At 36.0% G+C, this 27,042-nt stretch overlaps 1 protein-coding gene across 8 annotated transcripts in view; it reads left to right on the top strand.

Annotated features, from left to right (window-relative positions):
• CCDC102B (coiled-coil domain containing 102B) overlaps window positions 1-27,042 on the top strand; it is a 246,363-nt gene that overhangs the window by 58,658 nt on the left and 160,663 nt on the right. For all 8 annotated transcript variants that reach the window (XM_067014941.1, XM_067014939.1, XM_067014935.1 and 5 more), the window contains one exon: window positions 19,410-19,526. In XM_067014941.1, coding sequence (XP_066871042.1) covers window positions 19,410-19,526 — 117 coding nt within the window. The remainder of the gene's footprint in view (window positions 1-19,409; window positions 19,527-27,042) is intronic.

Below are 27,042 nucleotides of genomic sequence, written 5' to 3'. Positions count from 1 at the left end.
AGATTATAAGAGAACAATAATCTTACAGTACATTTAGAAAGGTCATTGTACAGTAGTTAAAGTGTAAAATATTTTAAATTCCCATAAGTTTATTGACAATCAGAAAAAGTTATTATGATACATCCTCTGGACCTTCATATGAATTCTCCTTTCTTATTCCACTTCTCAACAATTCTGATAAATGACCTTTTCTTTCACTGTAGCCCTTCATCTATGAAACATTTTGAATACCATGTAATTCTTTTTGAGATGCATGAAACTTACAAACAAATACATGCCTGGCTAAAAACTGGCTGCTGGAAAATTTAGCCACTTTTAGAGCTGGAAACAGATGTGCTTAATAGACCAGAGTTTTTAAAAATGTATTTAGAAGTCTGGTGTGCTTTAGAGGGAGATCTTTCTTAAATTACTGACATTTAGAGAAGAGTAAATGTGAGAATTTAATTGTAAAATCGAATAGGTATTTAAAATGCAACCAAGACGATGAGCAGCAGAGATGGTTATATTCAAAATGCTGTTCCCATGCTGAATCTAATACTTAGTCAGCTTTTCCTCTGCACGTCTGTAAATATCGATTTGGAATTACATGATGAATTCCAAGAGTGCTGTAATGACAATTTTTATGAAATCTCATGATCTAGAGAATCAAATATTCAGATAAGTAACATTGATTACAAATAAGTACGGTACCTTGCTTTAACAATAAATGACTGATTCTTTTCATAATGGAAGATTTTTTTTTTTTTTTACCATATGTGGAGAAAACTGCTAGCATTTTAAAATTGGTCTCAAGCTAAAAAAATGAAATTGTAACTTTTTAATCTTTCTTTGAAAATTTTGTGTTTTTACCTGGTATCTTTTTAAGGATTTTATTTAGAAATCTTTTATCTTTTTGTGATAATAGCAACATTTCTAGTAGTTTATAATTTACAGTGTTCCTTTACAAATATTTTATAAATATCTGTATTAAGTACTTAGGGAGACACAGGCTTCATGGGGCCTCTTTATGGTACTAATAGCTGACATTGAAGCCTTCTCTGAAACACCTCAAAACACCTTTCTAATTTGAGGGAAATAGAAGGTTAGAATTATGAGTTATCTGTAGCTAAAATTCTATACTGATACCTTCACTTTAAAAAAGGTTGTGTCATGTGGGAGCTACTCTACCCACATAAAGAGAGGGTCCTGGAAGATACTTAATTGAAATAGGTATATAGTAGAATATGAGTACAGTTGTTAGCTCGAAGCTAATTTCAAAGCTGTCTCATATTGCTATTTTTGTGGCTTAAAGGAAATACTCCCTAGCAATGACCCAGAACATGAATGTATCTTGTCAATTCTAACTCCACATTGTAGCTCCTACCCTTCCCCCACCCAGGCGGAGCCATCCTGTCTCCTACTCTGCCCCCTCCTCTAGGTCCCTTGCCCAGCACTGTTGACCTATTCACTTGTCCACCCAGCAAGCAGGGTGATAGTTCTCAAGACGTAAACTGGATCATTAAAACACATCAGTGACTTCCCGCAATCCAGGTCCAGCTGGCTAAGCCACCTGACGTTGACAGTTTAGTGGGTGCCCGATAATAATAGCCCTCTTTCCACCCCAACTGCTGTAAAAGGCAATGCCCCAAATTCCAGCAGACAGTACCCAGCAGTGAACTATTTTTGACGCATATACATTCCCTACCTGTGTTGGGAGTCCAGCCTTCTCCTTCTGTCAATGACTCCGCTGTGCCCTGAGCTCTCAGAGGTCATGTAGCTGGACACGCTGCATGAGACCAGAGATCAGACACAGGAGAGAATGGGGGTAGGGGTCACATGAGGACAGTTTGTATGGACCCGGCCAGGAGTGCTGTACATTGTTTCACTTACTCACAGGCGAGTACTCATTGCCATATATATGTGTGTGTGTGTTTGTGTTTATGTTTATATTTTCTGTTTCAGGCTGGTTTTTTTTTTTCATCGAAACAGTCACACAACAACCCTTTCACCTCCCATCCACCAGTCACATCTTGCCATTAACTTCAGTTGACATGTCATCTTATAAAAAGGAATGGTTTTATTCCCGAAAAAACTTCCTTAACTATTTTCCCTCAGAGAAATGTACAAGATTTTTAAAAGACCTTATCAACTGCAATTATTTTTTTGTTTACTTTCTGTTTGCCTTTCCCACTGAACTCTGAATTTCATGATAATATATGTCACGTCTGCTTTATTAATTTCCCTCTATGCAGTGCAGATCAAACGTGGTTATGATTTGTGATGACCAAAGCTTTTGTACCTAGCTCTGTATGCTTGTATTCCTGAATGGTGGCTATGGCTATAGTGTAAGGAGATTGGTTGAGATCCTAGCTTTGTCTTTTTGTTTGTTTGTTTTGCTAGTTATTTCTTTTTAATTTTTTTCATGGATAGGCATTTTATTTTAAATAAAGCAGTGTGTACATGTCAAGTCTTTTATTACCTGATGAGGCTACTGCTCTACATCCCTGAAGATATTAGATTTTCTAGGGCACTGGAGTGAAACTTCGCCCCTAACATCCTATCCGTCATGAAAATCTGTTTAGCTTTTTCTTTGCCAGATGTAAATTAGCTTATCAGGACAAAGAGTGAGGCTGATAAAATACCATATTAGAAGTCTATAAATGTATAAGAACAATGAAGCTTATGGGACACCACTTTGCTCATACAAGTGCCTTCAAGACCTTTTGAAACAAACGTAATTAAGAATAATGTAAGCACTAAATTACATAAGTCAGAATTAATTGAACTACTAGTGGATAATTCATAGATATCACCAAGGTAACCCTCAGAACACCGAGATGACTTCCTTAACTCTAAGGCTATTGTAAGTATTATGAAAGAAAATTAGGCTCTTCAGAATCTACTTTTCTTGTAGAAACATAAAATGAGAAAGGAAAAGATAGGTTGAAATCAGATGTTTTAGCATCTGTTTAAATTAACCAACACTATTTTATAATTTAAAATACAGTACAAAGGAGTCAGCTGATATTTAATTAATCTATACAAATTAATAGTTTGAGAATGATGTTAAAAGTAGGTTGAAAAGAAGTAAAAGATAAGGTCCCTAAAGGAATGACACAGTGACGATGGCCTCACGTAGAGAGGAACATTCAGTCTGCAAAACATCTTTATTTTCTATTCCAGCTGACAGGACACTTCCCAGTGATGCATGCCTCATAAATCCAAAGATTCTGGTTTTATCTTTTCCTATAAGAAATCCCTATGCAGGGATATTCAGTTAAGACCATTCTAAAGATAAGGATCTTCCTTTTAGTAAATTGCATGAGGATTTTTACCTGCAGGAGCAGTTTTCATGTTGAAAAGGAGACTGACTCAAGGCACTCTGCTCATCTTAGCCCTGTCATGTACTGACACCACAGGTGTTGATTGTATACACCTGAGTGAAAGAATAAGCCATAAAACAGGAATGTATAGCATGCCATTTAAAACTTCTCTATGATATAAAAGACCTGGAACAATAAATTAAAAATTGTTCATTCTTTTCATATACATTATGTAAATTTTGTAACTCTATACTCGTCCCTTTTTATTTTTTCAAATATATAGTTTAAAGACAAGGACACTGGAGTTAGGATTACATGATTGCAGGGGGTTTAGAGGGTGACATTTTTTTTTTTTTTTTTTGGTGGTGGTGGGGCATTCCAAGTGTTTCTAATGATTTTGTTTAACTTTACTGAGGTATAAATGATTTACAAAAAATTGAGCACAGGGCTTCCCTGGTGGCGCAGTGGTTGCGAATCCGCCTGCCGATGCGGGGGACGCGGGTTCGTGCCCCGGTCCGGGAAGATCCCACGTGCCGCGGAGCGGCTGGGCCCGTGAGCCGTGGCCGCTGCGCCTGCGCGTCCGGAGCCTGTGCTCCGCAACGGGAGAGGCCACAACGGTGAGAGGCCCGCGCACTGCAAAAAAACAAACAAACAAACAAAATTGTCCAGCTGTCTCTTGAAAGATTTTGATTTAATTGGTTAGGAGTACCGATTACATATCTTTGTTTTTAGAAGCGCGTTATCCTGGTGTGCACCTTAAATTGATATCTGCTGCTCTAAAACATCACCTGGGGAGGGGAATGGGGACTGTGGAAATCCCCAAAACCAGTTGTGACCATTTTATGTTAAAGATCAACTTGACTTGGCCACCACCAAGTGCCCAGATATCTGGTAAAACATTATTCTGGGTGTGTCTGTGAGGGTGTTTTGGCATGAGATTAGCATTTGAATGAGTAGACTGAATAAAGCACATTGCCCTTCCTAATGTGGGTGGGCCTCATCTAATCAACTGAAGGCCTGAATAAACAAAAAGTCCAACTCTCGTGCAGTAAGAGGGAATTCGTTCTGCCCTTTCTCTGACCTGGGACATCAGTTTTTCCCTGGTTTTGGACTTGAACTGAAACAACAGCTTTTGCTGGATCTGGAGCCTGTTGACTCAGGTGGGAGTTCTACCATGAGCCCTTCTGGTTCTCAGGTCTTTTAACTTGGACTGGATCTTTCACCACTGGCTCTCCTTGGTCTCCAGTTTGCCAACTGTAGATCTTGGGAATATGTGTGTTTGTATATATAAATATATATATATGTGTGTGTGTGTGTGTCTTAGTCTGTTTCTCTAAAGAACCTTAATACACCAACTTTACTGAAAAAGTCGTAACTTGACCATATCGGCTCTCTGCAAGTCCTGGTTTATTTCCACTCAATGATTTTTCTCTCTTTTGCCAGTTGTACAATTGGCATTGGAAGCACTACATGTACTCCTAGTTAGTAACATCAATTATAAAGTGCAATATATACTTTATATATTTTATGATTTCTTTGACCTATTTTCCATTGTTCTGACTTTTTTTTCACTGTTTAGATGGATTTAGCTGATTCTAGACATTTCATTGTTTACACAAAAAAGCATGAAATCCCAAAGAAGAAAAGTGATTTTATCAACTATTTGGTTGTGGGAAAGATTTGTACAGGTCAGGCTCCAGTCTCCAATGATTTCAAAATGCCATATGTTAGGGGAGAGTAAGAATGTATTAACAAATTTCACATCACCAAATTAGTGAAAAATCATGTAAAATGGAATGTTTCCAAGAGTAACTTAATTACATTACCAACAGCATCGTATGCATAAGTTCAAGTGCCATTTTAATATTGACAGAGTTTAAGTGTGAAATGTTCAAATTCATTTTGAATTACATTCTCAGTGTTTAATTATGAAAAATACAAAGAGAAGTGGGTGACAAGGCTTTTTGATTCTTCATAAAATAGGGGTGCCAATGAGACAAATTAAGAGGTGAAAACTCGTATTGTGTTTCAGATAGTTTGATTAAGTATGCTTCTAACAGAAGCTCTTTGTGGTTTTAAAATTAAATTAGAAGGCGTAATTGCTATAAATCTTTTGACTAAAATAATCTTTGCTTTTTACATATTTTAATAGATTTATTGAGATATAATTCACATACCATACAACTCTTTGTAAAGCATATAATTTGGTGTTTTTTTAATATACTCACAGAGTTGTACAACTGTCACCATAATCAACTTTAGAACATTTCATCAGTCCAGAAAGAAACCCTAGATCCATTAGCAGTGACTTCTTATTTCCCTCCAATCCCCACTGCTTTACTTAATTATTAATCTAATGTAATACTGTAGATTTACCTATGGTGGACATTTCATATAAATGGAAATTTACGACTGGCTTCTTTCAACTTACATAGGTTTTTTGTTTGTTTGTTTTGCGTTACGCGGGCTTCTCACTGTTGTGGTCTCTCCCGTTGCGGAGCGCAGGCTCCGGACACGCAGGCTCAGCGGCCCTGGCTCACAGGCCCAGCCACTCCGCGGCATGGGGGATCCTCCCAGACCGGGGCACGAACCCGTGTCCCCTGCATCGGCAGGCGGGCTCCCAACCACTGCGCCACCAGGGAAGCCCTACATAGGTTTTTGAATAGAGTTTCTATAATCTGCCTTTCTATCAATTCTTCCTGTTACAACTCAAGAACATAAGCATGTTGAATTTTTTTATGGCAACCTCATTTAGAAAAAACTATTAGGAGGCATAAGTTTCTGTTTCCCATAAGAAAATATATTAACATTTAGCTGTTTTATTCATGTCTGAAGCAAGATGTAAACATTTTAAAATTATATTACTTTTCTTAAATGAAAATTTTGATTTTTGACAGAAGTACAGGTCGTCAAGAGACTAAGACTAAGTAGGAAAACAAAGAAAACAAAGAAAAGCATTTCAATTTCTAAAACTTTGTAGAAATGTAAGATATTTTTTCATTATTACCAAAGTTGGCACTCTTTTTTTCACTTGGTAAAGTTAAATCACATACATTAGCTCTAAAAAAATATATTCAAACATGAATATTTGATTTTCCAAGTTTTATACTATGGTAATTATGTGCAGCTTCAGGCAATATTTAATTAAGAAGTAAACTCATGCTAATCCTTTAAAAACCCTATTTTTCTAAAAGTAAAAATCTGAAACATGTTTTTCCTCCCCAAGAAGTATGATATTCTATCATTTCATGTTCTTTGTGAGCTAAAGGACTTGGAGCTCTGTGTGTGTGTGTGTGTGTGTGTGCGCGCACGCGCATGTGTGTGTGAGTGTGTGTGTGTACTTGGAGAACAATACTCTGTGGAGTTTAAAAGGCTTAACAGCAACAATTAAAATGTTATCACATTCAAAAATATATCTTGAAGATGCTTCTATTCATGGATAGGAAGACTCAATTCTGTCAAGATGCTAGTTCTTCCCAACGCAATCTATGGATTCAATGCAGTCCCAATCAAAATCCTAGCAAGTTGTTTTACAGAGTTTGAAAAACTGGTTCTAAAGATAATAGGGAGAGGTAAAAGACCCAGAAGAGCTGCTGCAATATTGAAGGACAAGAACAAGTTGGAGGATTGATGCTGCCTGACTTTAAGACTTACTATAAAGCTACAGTAATCAACACAGTGTGGCATTGGCAAAAGAATAGACAAATAGACCAATGGAACAGAATAGAGAACCCAGAAATAGACCCACATAAATATAGTTAAAAAATCTTTGACAAAGGAGCAAAAGCAATACAATGGAACAAAGATAGTCTTTTCAACAAATTGTGCTGAAACAACTGGACATCCACATGCCAAAAAAAAAGAATCTAAACACAGGCCTTACACTTTTCACAAAATTAGCTTAAAATGGATCATATATCTAAATGTAAAACACAAAATTATCAAATTTCTAGAAGGTAACATAGGAGAAAACTGGATGACCTTGGGTATAGTGATGACATTTTGGATAGAGCAAAAGTGTGATCCATGAGTGAAATAATTGATAAACCAGACTTCACTAAAATCAAAAACTTTTGCTCAGCTAAAGACAATGTCAAGAGAATGAAAGGACAAGCCAAGGACTGGGAGAAAACATTTGACACATCTGATAAAGGACCATTATCCAAAGTATACAAAAAACTCTTAAAGCTCAACAATAAGAAGATAAGCAATTGGATTAAAAAATGGGCCAAAGACTTGAACAGACACTTCACTAAAGATGTGCAGATGGAGAATAAACATATCAAAAGATGCTCATACATCCTATGTCATCAGGAAAATGCAAATTAAAACAACAGTGAAATACCACTGCATACCTATGAGAGTGTCCAAAATCCAGAACACTCGACACCAAATGCTGGCTAGGATGTGGAGCAACAGGAATTCTCATTCATTGCTGGTGAGAATGCAAAATGATACAGCCACTTTGGAAGACAGTGTGATGACTGTAGTTAATAATGTTGTATTGAGTTACTACATAGTAACTCAAAAGTTACTATGAGAGTAGAGCTTTAATGTTTTGCCATAACAACAACAAAATGGTAAGTATGTGAAGTGAAGGATGTGTTAACTCACCTTATTATTGTAAACATTTCACAATATGTAGGTGTATCAAATCATCACATTGTACACCTTCAACTTACACAATGTTACATGTAAATTATGTCTCAGTAAACTGGAAAATATACAAAAAATATTTAAAGCACATTTGGTAGTTATAAATGATGGAAAAAAAGAAGACTTTCTTCATTGCTGGCTTTGAGCAATTTGATTTTAATGTGTGTTGCTGTGATCTCTGTATATAACTTTGTTCTTGGGGGTGTGTTGAATTTCTTGGATCTGTGTGTTCATACTTTTTATTAAATTTGGAAAATTTCTCACCATTATGTTTTTTAAATATTTGTCTTCATCCCTTTGTCAGGGATGCCAATTATAAGTATGTTAAGACTCTTGAAGTTGTCACACTGTTTGCTAATTGGCACCCAGTGTAGTCCTACTGGGGTGAGTGAATGGTGAGTACTGGGAGGCTTGGAAGGGGAAGTTTGGTCAGTGTGGCACATACCAATCACCTTGGTTGTTCCTGAGTTTTCAAATGTTCTTCGCTATGATTAGGTTATCACTGTTTGCTAACTGCCTTCCCATAGAGACCAGGCAATAGAGGTGCTATCTCCTTCAATGTTTACATTTCAAAGAGATATTTCCCAGGTCCTAGAGAAGGACCTCCCTGGGTTATAAAGCTGGCACAAGGCTGGCAGATTTATGCCTCAAAGGGGCAGGGAAAGAATTTACAATTACAAGTAGTTGTTGTTGTTTTCAAAATAAACACTCTAAGACAATGAAAGCCAAGAACCCCTCTAATTTTAGTCAGGCTGAGGGGAAAGTTGAGTCCTCTTGGTCACTTCTAATTCTATCATCTTTGTTCTTTCTGGGCCAGTTTCAATTGATGAATTTTTCTCCTCATTATGGGTCATGCATTCCTATTTGTTTGCATGACATGCAATTTTTGACTGGACTTCTGTCATTTGCAATTTTATCTTGTTGGGTGGCACTGAATATTTTCATTTTTTAAAAGTATTTTTGAGCTTTATTCAGAGATGTAGTTTTATTACTTGGAGATAATTTAATCTTTTTTGTCTTAAAGACTTTAAACCTTGTTAGATAAGACCAGAGCAGCATTTAGTCTAAGGCTATATTTCCTACTGACTATGGAGGCAAAAGCATTCTGAGTCCTTTTCATAATGGAAATGTGAATTATGAGGTCTTCCATTTTGGCAGCTGGGAATAGGAATTATTACTGGCCTTATGTGAGTCCTAGGCGGCGTTTCTTTTAATTCTCTTGGGGGTTAGTTTTCTTACAAGTATGCTCAGATCACCATCCTGGTGAGTACTCTGCAGACCTCCAGGGTTCCCCTCTGCTTCGCTCTCTCCGCTCTGGTACCTTTGCCTCAGCTACCCCTCATCCCATTGCTCCCAGCTCCACCCAAACTCGGGGGTACCACCAGCTTCTTCCTTGCATCCCCTCCCTACCCTGTGAACTGAAACTCCTTCCAGGTAATAAACTGGCTATTTTTAGAGCTCTTTTTGTTTTCTCAGGGATTGCCTGATAATCAATGTCTTTACAACAATTGTTTCTTCCATTTTTTTTCTTGCTTTTTAGTGGTTTCAGGCTGGCAAATTTAGCTTCTGTGACTCCATCTTGTTTAGCAGTCAGTATCATTTTGATTATGTATTAGAAGTATGTTTGTTTTTTTATCTTGTTTCCCTTTAAATATTATTTTTTGAAAAAGCAGTTAATCTTTATACAGAATATGGGTTTATATATGTTTTGTGAATGTTTTGATAAGTCATGATAACCTGTTTTAAAACAACACATATTTTTATTCAATATATTTTATTTTTTACTGAATTAAAAGAACAAAGGTCATTACCCATTTTTGTGTCAAATTTTATTTTTTACATGGTTTCTAATCTGTTAATCACCCTTCCTTTTACTAATTTATCAAGAGATAAATAATTCACATGAAGCTCAGATATTTTAATTGGATATATCTTTTTAAGTGTGTTTTAAAATGTAGGTTTTTCTTTATATTTATTTTTCCTTTTTTCCTTCTTATAATTTATTTTAAAAACCAAGTCATTTGTCCTGTGAAGTTTTATTTTGGATTTCAGAGATTGCACCCTAAGGTACAATTTGCTACTTTTCTCTGTTCTCTATATTTCTTATAAAATGGTAGCTGGATCAATAGGTTTGATGTAATTCTCTTTCAGGATGTTCTCCTAGGTGGGGTATTCTTCCCTTAAGAAGCACATGGGGGCTTCCCTGGTGGCGCAGTGGTTGAGAGTCCGCCTGCTGATGCAGGGGTCACGGGTTCGTGCCCCGGTCCGGGAAGATCCCACATGCCGCGGAGCGGCTGGGCCCGTGAGCCATGGCTGCTGAGGCTGTGCGTCCGGAGCCTGTGCTCCGCAACGGGAGAGGCCACGACAGTGAGAGGCCCGCGTACCACAAAAAAAAAAAAAAAAGAAGCACATGGTATTTGGGTGTCCCTGAGGTGCTAGCAGACCGATGCTCATTGCCTAGAACCATCGATTAATTTGGGGCTGCAAAATTGTGATATTCTCTTATTTCTCCTTAAGTTATTAGTTGGAATATTTAAATGAAGAGAACTTCTCACATAATACTTTATGCATTTAGATATAGTCAGGATACATGAGAGATTATTTTCCCTTTCTTTACCAATTTACAAATAATAAATTAGTTCACTAGCATTCCCCAGTGTTAATCAAACTAGTTTTTTTAGTATCATTATGAATTCATGAATTTAAACTTATTGAGTGTGCTTTAACATATTGCAATTATTATCCCTAATGATATTCAAAAATTCCCATATTTAGAGAGCAGAAATTTCTTAATATTGGCTACTGAGAACATTTGATGCAATCCTAGCAAACTTTTATAGTTTTCTTATTCTGTGGTATGACAAAATATACTAGGTATACCAAAACATCTTTGTTTTAGATCTGGAATAAGCCGTTTTTTCAGAGTCCTGTATTATCAGTGAGGAATAGCTCAAGACCACAATCTGTGTGTAGAAATGTGCTGAGATGGTCATTATTTCCAGGCCATTTCAGTGGAAAGAACTGGTAAATTTATAACTAGGTTGAATCTTCTTTATCATTCTCCTCTGTTCATCACAGTTTGTTCATTACTTTTGGTTATTTAGCATCTTATTTCTTTTTACCTTGTCTCTTACGGTGGCATCTGTTGACCTTTTTTGCTCTTGTGTTCCTTTTAGCTTATTCGGAAGTGATTTTTATTTCTAATTCTTTCCTGAATATTATTACATTTCTGAATATTTAAAATTCTTGGTCGCATTGCTCTTTCATGTTATTTATAATTTTATTGATGTTGTTTTGGTCACAATGAAAAATTTGATTCTTCTTTTTCTCTAGTGGGCATGTATGTCTAGAATGTTCTCACTATTTATACCACATTCTCATTGTATTTAAGATTATTCTGTTCCTCATTCTTTTGTCCTTATATAACACTACATATGATTCAGCTATGACCTTCTTTTGTTGCTCATTCTTAAATGGATTTAGGTTTTTTTGGTACATAGAAGGGAAAGTGGGTGAATAAAGAAATGTTTGCTAGTTTCACTGCTTTAGAGCTCATTACTCTTAATATTTGTGCAGTGTGTTCCAAATTATGGCCTTGTCCTCTCCAAAAGCTCTTGGCCCTGTTCTCCAGCGGACTTCTACATGGATCCCTTCTCTGCCTTCATTGCCACTGTTCCTCTCAATGTGGATCCTGTTGTCAGCATTACCCTCTGAGGGGAGGGGGTATTTTTAAAAGAAGTCTTGTCTGCTTTTTTAAAGAGTATATAGGGTAGAGACTGCTCCAGTTCTTCAGACTTTACAATGACCTCCTCGCATAAACTCCCCAGTTAGAAGTTGTGAAACTCCCCTAGTTTCATCTACTGTTTTCATGTTGATCTGACACGCTTCCCAGGTATTGTATATTGTCAGTTTGGCGTTCTCCTGTTCTCAGATCATGAAGATTCCCTTTAGTTTTCTCAAGCAGCTGCTGATCTCCTGCAATTCTTGAAGCTGTGAGTGGGTTGTCTTAACCCACTTGTATCTTGGGGTTCATAGGGACAACTTGTCACCTAAGTTTGCTGTAGGCATCCATAGGTTTTTTAGTTTGTTATTCTCATTGCTCTGTTCTCATGGAGAGATCTGAAGTCATTAAAATAATTACCACCACTGCCTTCTTCTCACAGTTCCCCACAGGGATAGTAATTTGGTTTTCAACCCCAGGTTTCCAACTTCCACATGGGGCCTTCAAAAACTGATCTGCCTAAGGAAGTACTTTGCAAGCAAGTTCTCTTAGCCCACATTACCCTCCACCCACCTCTCAAATGAGAGGCATATTTATCTTTCTGATCCCCAGTATTATTTTAGAACATTTTGCCAGACTGAGAAAAACTAAAGAGTGCCAGACACAGAGATATTTCAAAATATTGGTATTAATAAGCCAACTAACGAATGAGTCACAAAACCTTTGGCATGTCAGGTGGTTCCTACTTTTCCTTTTCATAAAAATACCGGAATAGGACCTAATGGATTGGTCAGTTTATAGATAATAAAAAATAAATTTTGATATAAAATCAAAATGTAGCTTTGCCATATATTTAGTAAGATATTAAAAAATAACACAAACAATGACTGGTATAACAAGATATCTTCCATTTCTGTCAACATGTGTGATCAACATTTTCAGTGCTCCTATTTTAAAAAGAATAAATGAAACTGATGATAATTCTTATTTTATTCTATCAATAAGTAATTTCATCCATGGATACACAAACTAATTGAAAAAATGTGTCTATCTGTTTCATAAAGAGATGCATTTCCAATAAATGATTAGTTTATATTTAGTAATTATTTATCACAATATGTGCTATCCCATCTTTTTTTTTTTTTTTTTTTTTTTTTGCGGTACGCGGGCCTCTCACTGTTGTGGCCCCTCCCGCTGCGGAGCACAGGCTCTGGACGCACGGGCCCAGCCGCTCCGCGGCATGTGGGATCCTCCCGGACAGGGGCACGAACCCACGTCCCCTGCATCGGCAGGCGGACTCTCAACCACTGCGCCACCAGGGAAGCCCTTTCCCATCTTATTTTTAAGCAACCATGTACCTGTAATTATCATTAAGGTTATTCAATCCAAAAGAAACTTTTTAACATTTGGAACCTTACAGTTGTAATATATATAATACACACATATTTTATATACATATTTTTATTGCATGTTGTAGAGTAAGAACATTTTCAAGTATAAACATATGTTACAGTAAGATGTTGTGGAGGAGGTGGAATAGAAATAAAAAGTTTAGAAACAAAATTAACAATATAATTTTTTTCAACAGATGACAGTGAATATCACATTTCTATGGATTTTAGATATTGCATGAAGTGTGATGCAATCATTGTATTTAAGGTGTCAATATTTAAAATTCACCAGAAATTTTACTTTTTGAATCTAAATAAATATAATATTTTAAGACAAACTTTAAAAATGTAGAGGATACATTAGCATGAGAGAAAAAGAGTTTAAAGACAACTAAAATCGGTTATTTAGTGTTTTTATTTTGACTTGAAGGATACAGTAAAATTTGCATTAATGACAGTTAAACATTCCTTAGTGTCTTTACTACCATTCTTTAAGGTTGAGAGAGGGATTTAGGTAAAGTTTACTTAAAAGAATTTTTGGCTAAGTTTTGGAGCTATGATATAAGTGATGACATTTTGGAGGCTTCTCTGTACACTTACAGTTGATTCAAGTTACTTGAATGAACTGAACCTCGTTGTTAGCTGTCCCTAGGTCCACTGCATTTGGGTAGCCTTCTATTGGGGCACATTTCCTTCTTACATTCCTCACCTTTCATAAGAATATGGTATCCCTACCAGAACCTGCCTAACTGTTAAACATTTGGTCTTATATTCTGAACTAGTTGGTAGTCAATACTTATCCCAAAAGCCAAATTATGAATGTATGTATCAACATGAAGGCAATGGGAAGAGCTGTTAAAGTGTGTTGACCAGGGTCAATCTGATTACAATAAAACAAATCAAACTTCAGTGTGAAGAAGAGATTTGGGGGTCATGGGTGATGATGAAACTATTGTGAGTCTAACATGGTAATCCAGAAAGAAATAATCAGATGCCCTAAGCTTGGTGGGGGATGTGGAGAGATGTGGAGAGTTGAGAAATATACAAGTGAAAGAAATCATGATGCTTGGTGATTAATTGAATGTTGAATGCATTTTCCTTCTCCTATATTATATGATTAAATAAGAAAATATTTTTATTTATGTTACACAATATTTTTATTTTCTAGCCATTTTCTCCTGAGAGATTTTTCCACTCTATGCTGAATCTAAATGTATTAGAGTAAATATTTATGCATAATGTTGCTAATTTTCCAGAAGCAAATTATGGCAGATATTTCTGAAGTCAGAGATATGATAAGTTGCCTGGTTTAACCTTTCACAAATACTGCAGTATGAAAGGAGGAATTTTAATGAGGAATTTTGGAATTATACTGTAATGCAATTTCAAAACAAAAATTTTGCAAGAGACTATACTTAACTGAATTTTAAATAAAGGCACATGAACTTGGAAAATGCTTTCTAATTCTGACTCATTCACTTCATCAGATACCTTCTATTTCTGTCATTTTCAATTTAACGAATGTGATATATCATTTGTGGATGACATTCATAATTCTGCTAAATTAATAATCCTTACCATCTCTCCATGCGTGGCTTTCAACTTTTCATTTGCTAAATAGATTTTTAGTTACAACTCCATTAATCTAAACCTAAAGTTGAAGAGGTAAGTGACAAAATTAAGGTGATTTTGAGTTCAAAAAATAATTTTAAATGATCAAAATAACTCCGTTTTTTAATAGGAGGGAGTATAGTTGTTTCATTAATTTGTTAATCAATTTTTTTTCTGTTATATTGTTTTAATTGCTTTAGCTGTTCAATATTTCATTTACTGTTTTTATTTTCTTTTTTTCTCTTGCCTGTCTGGAGTGTATAGGAACTGTGAGGTTAGAGGGGCTGGCTTAGAATAAGGGATAAGAATAGGAGACCAGGACTGAGGGTTATAGGACCAAGCAGCTGATAAGGACTTTGACTTATACTCTAAATGGATTGGGAAGCCTCTGGAAAGATCTGATCAGTGGAGTTACATGATTTGATTTACTTTTTAAAAAGCTTTTTTATTTTATAAATTTATTTATTTATATTTGGCTGCGTTGGGTCATCGTTGCTGCACGTGGGCTTTCTCTAGTTGCAGCGAGTGGGGGCTACTCTTTGTTGCGGTGCACGGGCTTCTCATGGCGGTGGCTTCTATTATTGTGGAACACGGGCTCTCGGCACGCGGGCTTCAGTAGTTGTGGCACGTAGGCTTCAGTAGTTGTGGCTCGCGGGTTCTAGAGCGCAGGCTCAGTAGTTGTGGTGCGCAGGCTTAGTTGCTCCACGGCATGTGGGATCTTCCCGGACCAGGGCTCGAACCCATGTCCCTTGCATTGGCAGGTGGATGCTTAACCACTGTGCCACCAGGGGAGTCCCTGAAAAGCTTTTTTTTGATGGCTGTTTTGAGAAAGGGAATATAGATCCATGAGGAGAAGCAGAAAGTGTGGTAGTTCTTAAAATAACTGAGGTTTTGGTGGTCGATCAGGGCAGTAGTGGTGAAGGTAGAATGTGGATGGATTTATTAGATAATTTGAAGGCCTAAGTTCAGTTGATTTGTTTTTAGTCTGAATGTGGCATATCAAAGAAAGAAAAAAGTTAATCTTAAGTCCAATATTTGGGGCCTGATCAAAGGGAAGGATGGAGGTGATATTTGTTGAGAAGGCAAAGACTAGCAGAGCAACATTTGAAGGAGAAGTACTTAGTCTTTTCAAAGTGTTAAGCTTTGGAAGCCTCTAGAAGTGATAAGTAGGTAGCTGGGTGTGTGGGTCAGAAGTTGAGGGGAGACCTTCAGGATGGAATGAGGCATTTGAAGGTTGTCAGCATTTTGACTGGTATGCAGTACCATGGGTGCACATGAGCTGTCCAAAGGAGCAAATGCATCAAGAGAACGGGTACACTCCGACATTCAACTCTGTCTTCTAACTTTTCTAGTAACTTTTTTCTGAAGGAAGGATGGCTAGACACATTTTTTTTTGACATCTTTATTTGAGTATAACTGTTTTACAATAGTGTGTTAGTTTCTCCTTTACAACAAAGTGAATCAGTTATACATATACATATGTTCCCATATCTCTTCCCTCTTGTGTCACCCTCCCTCCCACCCTCCTTATCCCACCCCCTTTAGGTGGTCACAAAGCACAGAGGTGAACTCCCTGTGCTATGCAGCAGCTTCCCACTAGCTATCTATTTTACATTTGGTAGTGTATATATGTCCATGCCACTCTCTCACTTCATCCCAGCTTACCCTTCCCCCTCCCCATATCTGCAAGTCCATGCTCTAGTAGGTCTGTGTTTTATTCCCATCCTACCACTAATCTCTTCATGACATTTTTTTTTCTTAGATTCCATATATATGTGTTAGCATATGGTATTTGTTTTTCTCCTTCTGACTTAGTTCACTCTGTATGGCAGACTCCAGGTCTATCCACCTCATTACAAATAATTCAGTTTCATTTCTTTTTATGGCTGAGTAATATTCCATTGTATATATGTGCCACATCTTCTTTATCCATTCATCTGTTGATGGACACTTTAGACACATTTAAAAAATATCCTATTATTGTTCTTTAAATTTTTGAAATTGCTTTGTACTTAATTTATGAATGCAATATATATTCATTTTTTCCTGAAGATCGTGATTAGATTTTTGTTTAAAATCATTCTCTTTCATATCTTAAATTGTACCATTTTTCTGTTTTGTTTGTTTTCTGTCAGACATTCTGTTTCTTAATCTTGGTCATATTTTTTCATAGCCTTGGGGTTCTTCCTATGTCCAGAGATCCTTGATTTTCTGCTCACAGTGATGAATGAAAATGGAATTATTTTAGGTAATTGATGTGGATTCGCTCTACTGTTGCGTATGAAAGTGTATTTTCCTGCTTCTTCTCTCCTTTGAGTGGTTTATTGAAAGTTCTGTTGACAATGGGAGGGTTTATGATTGATCTAGTTCCCTGAGAAGTAATGACCAAGATTTCAGATGTTAAGCTAGGGGCACTCAATTACCACAATACGTTACATTTTTTTTTTGGTGGACACAACCCAAAACCTGTTGCTTGCAATTTGTTATTCTTTTTTTAGCAAAGTGACTTTTCTTTTGGCCAGAGATTAATGCCACACTCTCTATTTAACTGACATGAAAGTGGAGTGAAACATGCATAGACAACCTTCCAATGGACTTTGTGGCATAATGTCCTGTTTCACTCTTGACTTTTGTGGTGTGTTTTCCACATTACCAATGCTGAACATGAAGCCTCTGTGCAGTTGGCAGATCAGCCACTGCCTCCACCATGGTCCATTTGTAGTATGTTGGCATGATAGTATCTTCTGTTATGCTCCCTCTGTTATTTATTTCTGTACACTTATTGCCTTCCAGAAAATTATTATGACATTTAGCTTTACAACTGTAAATGCAGTATTGGTTTATGCATTGGTTTAAGAACTCAGGTAATGAATTTGGCAAGAATGTTCTCAAATTTGCTTCCCCCAGTTATTAGCTTTGTGAATTTGGCAATGCTACTTAAGCCTAGTAAAAATATGTTTTATTTTTCTTTAAGGTAGGGGGTAATAATAATAATACCTAATGCAGAGGATTACTGTTAGCATTAAGTAAGGAAATATACATCAAATCCAGTTCCTAGAGACTAGTACATGCTTAATATTACTATTAACAATAATAACATGCATACGATTATTTTAAAATTTTAAATAAATGGTTAATGATAGCATTTATATTCTAATTTATTGTCAGATTACATACAAATTATGTAATTTTAATTCTGGAAACCTACATAGTGTAGGAAAAACATGTTAATAAAACAAAATAGCCTATGTGTATATATCTACATATTATATATATGTCAAATTTCATGATTCTGCTGAAAACTTCTAATTATAAGGACAGCTATGGGGAAAAATCATTGTTTGCATTTCTAAGATTTTTCTCATTCCTATGTTTCTTTTTATAGACTTAGGTTTTAGGTGCACTGCAAAATTGAGTGGAAGGTACATGGATCTCCCATATCCAAGCCCCCTACTCATAGGTAGCTTCCCCCATTACCAAGGTCCTTCACCACAGTGGTACGTTTACTACAATTGATAAACCTACACAATACATTATAATCACCCAAAGTCCATAGTTTACCTAAGGTTCACTCTTGGTGTTGTACATTACTGGTTTAGACAAATGTATAAGGACATACATCTATCATTAGAGTATCAAACAGAATAATTTCACTGCCCTAAAAGCCTCTGTGCTCCACCAAGTCATCCCTTCTTCCGCCAAGCCCTGGAAACCACTGATCTTTTTATTGATGACATAGTTTTGCCTGTTCTAGAATGTCAGATAGTAGGAATCATACAGTATGGAGCTTTTTCAGATTGGCTTCTTTCACTTAAAAATATGACTTTTAGAATTATACAATGATAATATTTTCTTTTATAATAAAATCCAAAGTAAACATTTAAAATGTAGAAGCGATATTTTTCATCTATATGAAGTACAAGTATCTACCAAGTCTATAATGTGAATAATCCTGCTTTTCAAATCTGTTTCATAATATTAGAAGAAAACTATTTTGGGAGATATTATTGAAGTTGAAAGATCAATAAAAGTCTACTGAATCAAAAAAACAAAAACAAACAAACAAACAAAATATAACTTGATGTTTCCTCCATGTCTTTTCAAGGTTTAATAGCGCTTTTTTGTTTTTATTTTTGTTTTTTTAATGCTGAACCATGTTCCATTGTCTGGATGTGCCAGAGTTTATTTATACTGTTTTCCTGCAGTAGTTTTCTATAGAAATTGATTGGCATCTTTTATAGATGTTCTACATACGTTTTACCAGCTTGAGCATTATACAGATGTATTTTTTCCATTACCCAAATTTGTCTCTGTTACAATCTATACACTATTTATACTTCATAGAAAATATACATAAATAGGATTACAAAGAGTACTATGGGACTAATATTCAAGACTGAAAGATCAGAATTAATTGGATTAGTTTAGAATCCAATTAGTCAATTATTAAGAATCTGTGGAGGTAACTAAGCTTTGTCCAATTTTCAACTTGTGAATTTAGATTAATGGAGTTGCTGATTTGTTTTCCAACAACATAGGAGTTTTCAACTACAAGTGTAAGGAAATACATGGTTCAAATACAATATTTATAATAGCAACAACAAAACCTACCAGGTTATACATAGAAAAAAACCAAAAACTGAAAGCAAAATGAAAGACTAATGTGAAATATCCTGGAACCAGCCTTTGTAATATCATGTGAGTATGACTTTAACTTTCTTTTTTCAGTTTGATATTCTTCATGGTCAACATAAAAATAAAATGGAAGAAATATCAGGAGATATAAAGGAAGGATCAAACTCTAAAAAGAGCGGTGACAGAGTGATCTATGAGTTAAGAGCAGAGGTAAGATATTGGGTCAAGAGTAATATACTAAAACATATCTGAACGTTATTAAATGATATAATGTCCTAAGAAGTATAACTGAGGAGTCTTTGGTTATTTTATGAAAAAGAATTCTGCTGAACATCAAAAATAAAGTATCGGTGTACATGTGATCTAAAATGCTGTGAAATGATATTGGCCCAACACTATATCTGAATTGTCTGAATGTTATAAAGACAAATTGACTAAAAACCATCTGGACACACCACTACCCTCACCCCATATAAGGAACAAGTTCACCCCCCACTCAGGAAATGAGCAAGAAAGAGAACCTGTTTGTTCTTGTTCCCTCCTGCTGCAGTAGGGGCCCCAGTAAAGCCTTGCCTGAAAAAAAAAAAAAACAACCCACTTTATAGCTGATACATCTTACTGTAAATAAATACTTATTAAAAGTTTGATCAGCTGCTGGATCTCATGTGTTAAGATATTATCAGGAACAATGGCTTTCAAAATTTGTTACATGTAGTTCCTGGTTGAATTCACATGGCTGTTGGCAATTAGCAGTAGGCAGAATTACCTCACTTTGGTTATAGTTAATTTATTTCTTAAGTGTGCCGTGTAAAATGGTGGAAACATCTAGTTTCCGCTCCCACCACCACCACCAACGACAAATTAATTTTCACAGATTGTACACTCTGTTTTCTTTGTCTTGTTGGTAAAGGAGGAATTATCATCCTTAGAGATAGGAGGGGAGATTGAATTATTTGTACTTTATAGAACATTGTGTTAGTGCATTAAAAGTGGGAAATCATAAATTATTTATTATGTAACAGGTAATTCTGGAAGATGTCTTAGATACAAATGGGTAAGAATAATTCGGGAAATGGAATTAATTTAGTGAAAAATATAGGTTGGGAGGAAAGTAATTTGTACTAGAAGGTTTCTTCCTTATAAAATTCTGTAAAGACTGAATTCACACCTCAGTATGTTTTATATCAGATGAACATAGTGCAATGGAAAATGCATAGATTTCAGAACAAAAGTGGCTCCATCACTTACTGATTACTTTATTCTGGTCAACTCCTTAAGCCTCTCTGAATCTCAGTTTACCAATTGTCATAAGGGAAGTAAGAGTAATACTAGTTATCACACAGGATTTTTGAAAAGATTACGTCTTGCAGGGGAAAAATTGTCAGAGGCAGAGTGCTTTACTTTTGGGAATTAGCTAAGATATTCAGGAGAATTTGCCCTTCCTGAGATTAGCTCTTCCCTTGTCACCTCTTCTATGAGTCATGTAAGGGGTGTTGGGGTGAGGGAGGATATATAGAGACATCCGTGATGAGAAGGACTGAACTGTTGAAAACATTGCTTCCTAACAGTGAAGTCAAAGGGGAAAAAATGATGGCTCATATATCTTTTGTTTTCTAAGAGGAACCAAACCAGCAGGATAGGTACCAATTTTCCTTGGCCCTGAGATCTGAGAAGCATCTTTGATTAAGCATCACACACTATGTCATGTACAAGCTTATTTAGGAGTTAGAGACAAATGCAGAGGAAGACACATATGGTTGTTAATACTCTCCTCAAAAGTTGATGGCATTGTCTTAGATCATCATTTTGGGGATACATTGGGAGCCATAGCAATATAGGATCTCTGATATACAACTTTTTTAGTTTGGTGTAATAGAAAGTTCTGAGACTCATTTGAGTAAGCCATTTCACATCTATAGAGCTCAATTATGTATCTTAAATTAGGATACAAACATTTTGCCCACCTAAAGGCACTTTTCCATAAGATATTCAAGCACTATGATATATAAGTTTTGCTATTTTGAAATTCTTAGTGAAGCACTTAATGCTGAAAGAAAATGTAGACATGAATTGCCTATTTCTTTTACTCTGTACACTTGAATGTTATATTCGATTGAATTAAATTTCAGAAAGAAGGCTTTGTTCAAAAGAAAACAAATATTGGGACAAATTCTTATAGAGACAGTGAGCTTGTGTGTGCGTGTGTGTGTGTTGTATACATGAGTTTATGTGTTCATTTAAATTTTAAATTAGGATAGAAGCTACCTCCTTTCTTTGGAAAAGAAGACATAACCACTCTGTTGTCATTGTTTTGTTTTTTATACTGGCTATGTTTAGGTCTTAAAATCATATCATAACTTTTTATGTTTGCATAAAAGTCATTGGGTGATTATACCATAATTTAATTAAAATATAATCTATTTTTTAAAATCTGTTTAGTTTTGTTATATATGTAATCAATATTCTAGTAAACATGCATGTCCACGTGCATCTTTAAACATTTAAAAATGGCTGGGCTTCCCTGGTGGCGCAGTGGTTGAGAGTCCGCCTGCCGATGCAGGGGACGCGGGTTCGTGCCCCGGTCCGGGAGTATCCCACATGTCGCGGAGCGGCTGGGTCCGTGAGCCATGGCCGCTGAGCCTGCGCGTCCAGAGCCTGTGCTCCGCAACGGGAGAGGCCACAACAGTGAGAGGTCCGCGTACCGAAAAAAAAAAAAAAAAAAAAGGCTTAGGGTAAATTCCTAGAAATGGTATGGCTTTTTCAAGAGAATGTTTATTTTTTCAGTATTTTATACACACTGCCAGATTGTCCATTAGAAAAATTATATCAATTTACATTCTCACTCACCTGCAATGTATAAACATGCTCATTCTATAGCCAACAGTATATATTATTGTTTTTAAAATTTTCCTAGCTGATAGGCCGAAAAGATCATTTTAATTTGTATTTTATTGATCTAAACATACACTTCTGGTTGTTTGCTCATTTTCATTGGTATAAGGTTTATTATAATAGCTACCATTTATTGAGAACTTACTGTGTACATCACACATATATTGCTGAGCCATTGAAATATAAAATCTTACTTATTATTTTAACACTCTTATGATCTGTGTATTCTTAGCTACTTTTAATGGAAAGAATCTTAGAGGACTTACCTTGATCAAGGGTACAACAAACGTTGTGCTCAAGGGTACATCAAATGTTATATAGGTAATCTTTTACCTATGTTCTTATTTAGTTCCAATTTCTCAGAGGCCACACTCAGGTCAGATTGTTCAGCAGGTTAGGATCTTATCAAAGGCCACCAGCCCATGAATTAAATTCTGAAGCCACAGGTTACCAGCAGTCAGTATCTGACATTGCCACCCCGGTCTGTCCTTATTCTGTGGGTTTACTGAAGCAACAACTCTGGAAATACAATAGATTTTAATTGTTGGAATTAAAAAATAGTATCTTCATATCAAACATCATGATTTTCTAACAATTGATGCTCCCCATATGTCATGGGCACCTTGTTAAAACTGTTACTAACACCCACCAATTTGATAATAGTATTGTTTGCACTTGAAGAGTGTGTTTTACTTATCTCTTAATCTGCCCAGTCTCTTTCAGAAATAGTTTGATGATGATCTTCCCATTTTGGAAATCTGATTGGTCAAAGAAATTCAAAATGCAGTCTTGATAAAAAGGCCCCAGAGTATTTAAATAATTGACTCTTCTGGATGATGTGTAATGAGGTGAATTCTCTGAGCAGGAAGTCACTTGGTAAATGAATATATCTTAACATATGCATATAGGCATATGCGTAACGGATGCATTTGATCTTTTCTCCACATTTAAGATCAAGACCCCTTGAACTAGAAATGAGAGTTTATTTAGAATGGAAATGAACTTGCATTCTGAGTGAAGAAATTGTTACCTTTTTCTACAACCTGGCTGCTGCTTGAAAGCAAACTCATAATCAGGAAACACTCACATTACATTTTTTAGGCCAAACTTTTTGGGATAAACATTTTCCAAGGGAAAATAATTAGTTTATCTTGTATTATTCCAAAAATATATCACTTACATTTAAGTTTCAAATTTGGGGGAATTTTGATTTCGTATTTCTTTTCTGTGGTTTGTTCTTTTCTCACCTATTCACACATTTATATCCTATTCCTATTCCACTTTGGAAAGATTAAGTAGACATACTTTTCCCTACTTAATTCAATAAATCAAATAAAAACTCTGAACCTTATATGTAAATCAAACATAAAAGACTCAAAGTTGAAGAGAAAAGTTATTCAGCTGGGTATCTTGGGACCTAAGAAATTACATGGAGGAGTTTCTTGGATTTTCTTTTCTCTGCATATATGCCAGAATTGGAGCTGAAGAAGCTAGCAGCCTGGAAATAACAACAGGCACAGATAAAAACAAAACCAAAAACAAAATGCAACCGAAGTCTGCTTGCTCTAGTTAAAGGACTAGGGAATGGTCAGCTTAGCATGACAGGAAACCACAAGACAATAATTGTTCTAATCCACCAAATATTACAGAAAACAGTGGTGCCCCACTCAGCTCCTGTTAGTAAAGCTGAATGGGGAGCCTACACTTCCACCCTCACAAGAGAGTAGAAAGTTGCCCAATCCTTCCTTCTGGAGTGTTGGCATAGAAGGCTGAGCTGGAACCAGGGTTTCATCCCAGCTGGGCAGCAGTGAGACCCCCAGAGCTTGTGGTGTCAGTGAAAACCACGTAGGGGGCCTGTACTTTCACCTCCACCTCTCCCAGCTACAGAGGTCTAGTGGATAGCTTGAGTACCCATCCCCATCCAGCGGTAAGTAGGAGCATCCCCAGTTGGGTACCAATGGAGGTTTGGTGGGGCCTGGACTTCTACCTTCACCTGGAAGTAATGAATCTATGCTGCTGCTTTACCTTCCAGAATGGTGCATCAGAGGAACCCGTCTAACACAGAATGTTTAGATGAGAACCAGAGTCTCATAAGATAATACCCAAAATATCCAGGACATGATTGAATATTACTCATCATATCAAGAACCAAAATATCTCAGAATGAATGAAAGAAGACAATCAACAAATGCCAACACTGCAAAGACAGAGATGTTTCCATTTCTTGGCGAGCATTTTAAAGTGGCCATCATAAAAATGCTTTAATCAGCAATCATGACCATGCTTGAAACAAATGAAAAAAATAGAAATCCTCAGTAAAGAAACAGAAAGTCTCAGCAGAGAAATAGAAAATACAAAGAAGAAACGAATGGAAAAGTTAGAAGGGAAAAACACAATAACCAAGATTTTTAAAAATTATGAATGGAAGGGACAGAAGAAAGAATCAGTGAACTTGAAGACAGAGCAATAGAAATTACCCAGTCTGAATGACAAAAAGAAAATAGTCTGAAAGAAAACAAAGCCTTTGCTAACAGGGATTGAGGTAGGGACCTGTGGGATGCTAACAAAGATCAAACACTTATGTCACTGGAGGCCAGTTTGAGAGGAGAAGTTATGAGGGACCAAATATTACTCAAAGAAATAGAGTGAAAAATTTCCAAATTTAGGAAAAGGGTCAAATCTATAGTCAAGGTGCTTAGTAAACTCCAATCAGCATAACCTCAAATATATCCACATCCAGATACTTAGTCAAACTTATGGAGAACTAAGAAATAATGATCTTGACAGCACCAAGAAGGAAATTACACCTGACCTACAGGGAAAAAATGATCCAAATGACAGTGAAAATTTCATCAGAAACCGTGGAGACCAGAAAGAAGTGGCACACTTTTGTCCAAGTTCTAAAAGAATTGTCAACTCAAAATGCTATATATCCAGTGAAAATACCTTTTAGGACATTCTCAGATGAAAGAAAACCAAGATAATTTGTCTCCAGTAAATAAGCACATGAAAAGGTGTCAACACATTAGTCATCAAGGAAGTGCAAATTAAAACCACAGTGAGATAAAACTACACATTTATCAGAATGGCTAAAATAAAAATTAGTGAAAACAGCAATGCTGGTGAGAATGCAGAGCTCCTGGATCACCTGACTCGCTACAGGAGATGTAAATGATATCAATCACATTGGGAAACAGTTTGGTGTGTTCCCAAATAACAACTATCACATGACCAGGAAATTGTACTCCTGCGCATTTCTCTCAAAGAAATGAAAACTTATATCCACACAAAACTTATACATGAATCTTTAAAGTAGTTTTGTTTATAAATGCCAAAACTTGGATACAACAATGATACCTTCAATGGGTAAATAATTAAAAGCCATTACAGCTATACCTTGGGATAAGCTCCTCAGCAATAAAATGGAATGAATTCTTGATCTATGCAGCAATCTGGGTGCATCTGTGGAGAAGAATGTTGAATGAAAAATATCAATCTCAAAAGACAATATAGCCCATGATTCCATTTATATTACAGTATTGACATGACAAAACTTTAGAAATGGGGAGAAGATTAGTGGTTGCCAGGGAAGAAGGCATGATGGGAGGGGAGTGTGTGTGGCTATTAAATGGCAACATAATGCATCCTTGTGATGGAAATGGTCTGTATTTTGACTATGTTATTGTTGACATCTAGTTATTATACTGTACTATAGAGTTACAAGATGTTATCATTAGGGAAAACCAGATAAAGTACGCATGGGATTTATTTTGATCATTTCTTACAACTGCTTAAGAATGTACAATTATCTCAAAATAAAAATTCAATTAGAAAATCCCAATCTTCTCTCAATGTGTATGACAAGTTCCACCCTTTCTACATACTCCTCTGAAAATATGTATCCATCATTTTATTTCCATTTTTGGGATCCGAGAGACCTGGGTCCAAGTTCTTAACCTGGCACTGACTTGCTGTCTGACTTCCTACTAACTACATGGATTTTCTAAGTCTGTTTGATTATCTGCAAAATAATATTTAAGTAACAACTCATCTAAAGGATTAATTCATCCATATATGTAAAGTACTAAAAATTGTACATTATGTGTATGTAGTAGGTATGCAAGAAATACATGTTTTCTCCCTTGTCATTCAAATTTCATTTAGAAAATCCTATATTGGAATGACAATCCAGATTTTTAGATATTAGTAACATTGTAGATAATTCTGTGATATCCCATAGAAAACTTCAGAATACTTCTATATGTGTGTGTTCTTCCTCTCCTCGACTGTAAGCTTTTTGGAGTTTAAGGGTACTATCTTACAGCAACTGCACTGAGCACAGTTTCTGGTGCCAAATAAGTTTCCAATAAATGTTTGACAGGGAGAAATGCATCTTTTAATGTGAATAATCTAGCTCCAAAATTAGTCTGTAAATCTTCCAAAGGAGTAGAATACATTTTCCTATTCCTGAATCACCAAGTGTCTTGCATATATCTCTTCACACATTGACAGTTAAGGCAAGTCTTTAATGATTATATGGACAAAGACCATGAAAATCTTGAGCAGGAAAGAACCTAAAAGGTACAGTCTAGTCCTTCATTTCACAGATTCCCTTTCTCACTTTAGCGAATTACCCACAATGGGCTCTTCCGGCTCTAGATGTGTCCCCATCCCTATGCCAATGACACACATTGTCTTTGCTACTTCATTAGGATTAAAAATCTTTCCACATAATATGAGAGAATGCTCTTTAAATGATTTCTTTTTCTTCCTAATCCTGACTGCAATATGATATAAATCGAAGGAACAAAGTATATTCATTTTTTTCTCTCTT

The sequence above is a fragment of the Kogia breviceps genome, chromosome 15, assembly GCF_026419965.1.
Source record: "Kogia breviceps isolate mKogBre1 chromosome 15, mKogBre1 haplotype 1, whole genome shotgun sequence".
NCBI classification, from domain to species: Eukaryota; Metazoa; Chordata; class Mammalia; order Artiodactyla; family Physeteridae; genus Kogia; species Kogia breviceps.
Note: the sequence above shows the minus strand (reverse complement) of the source record. Positions and strands in the feature narration are given on the sequence as shown.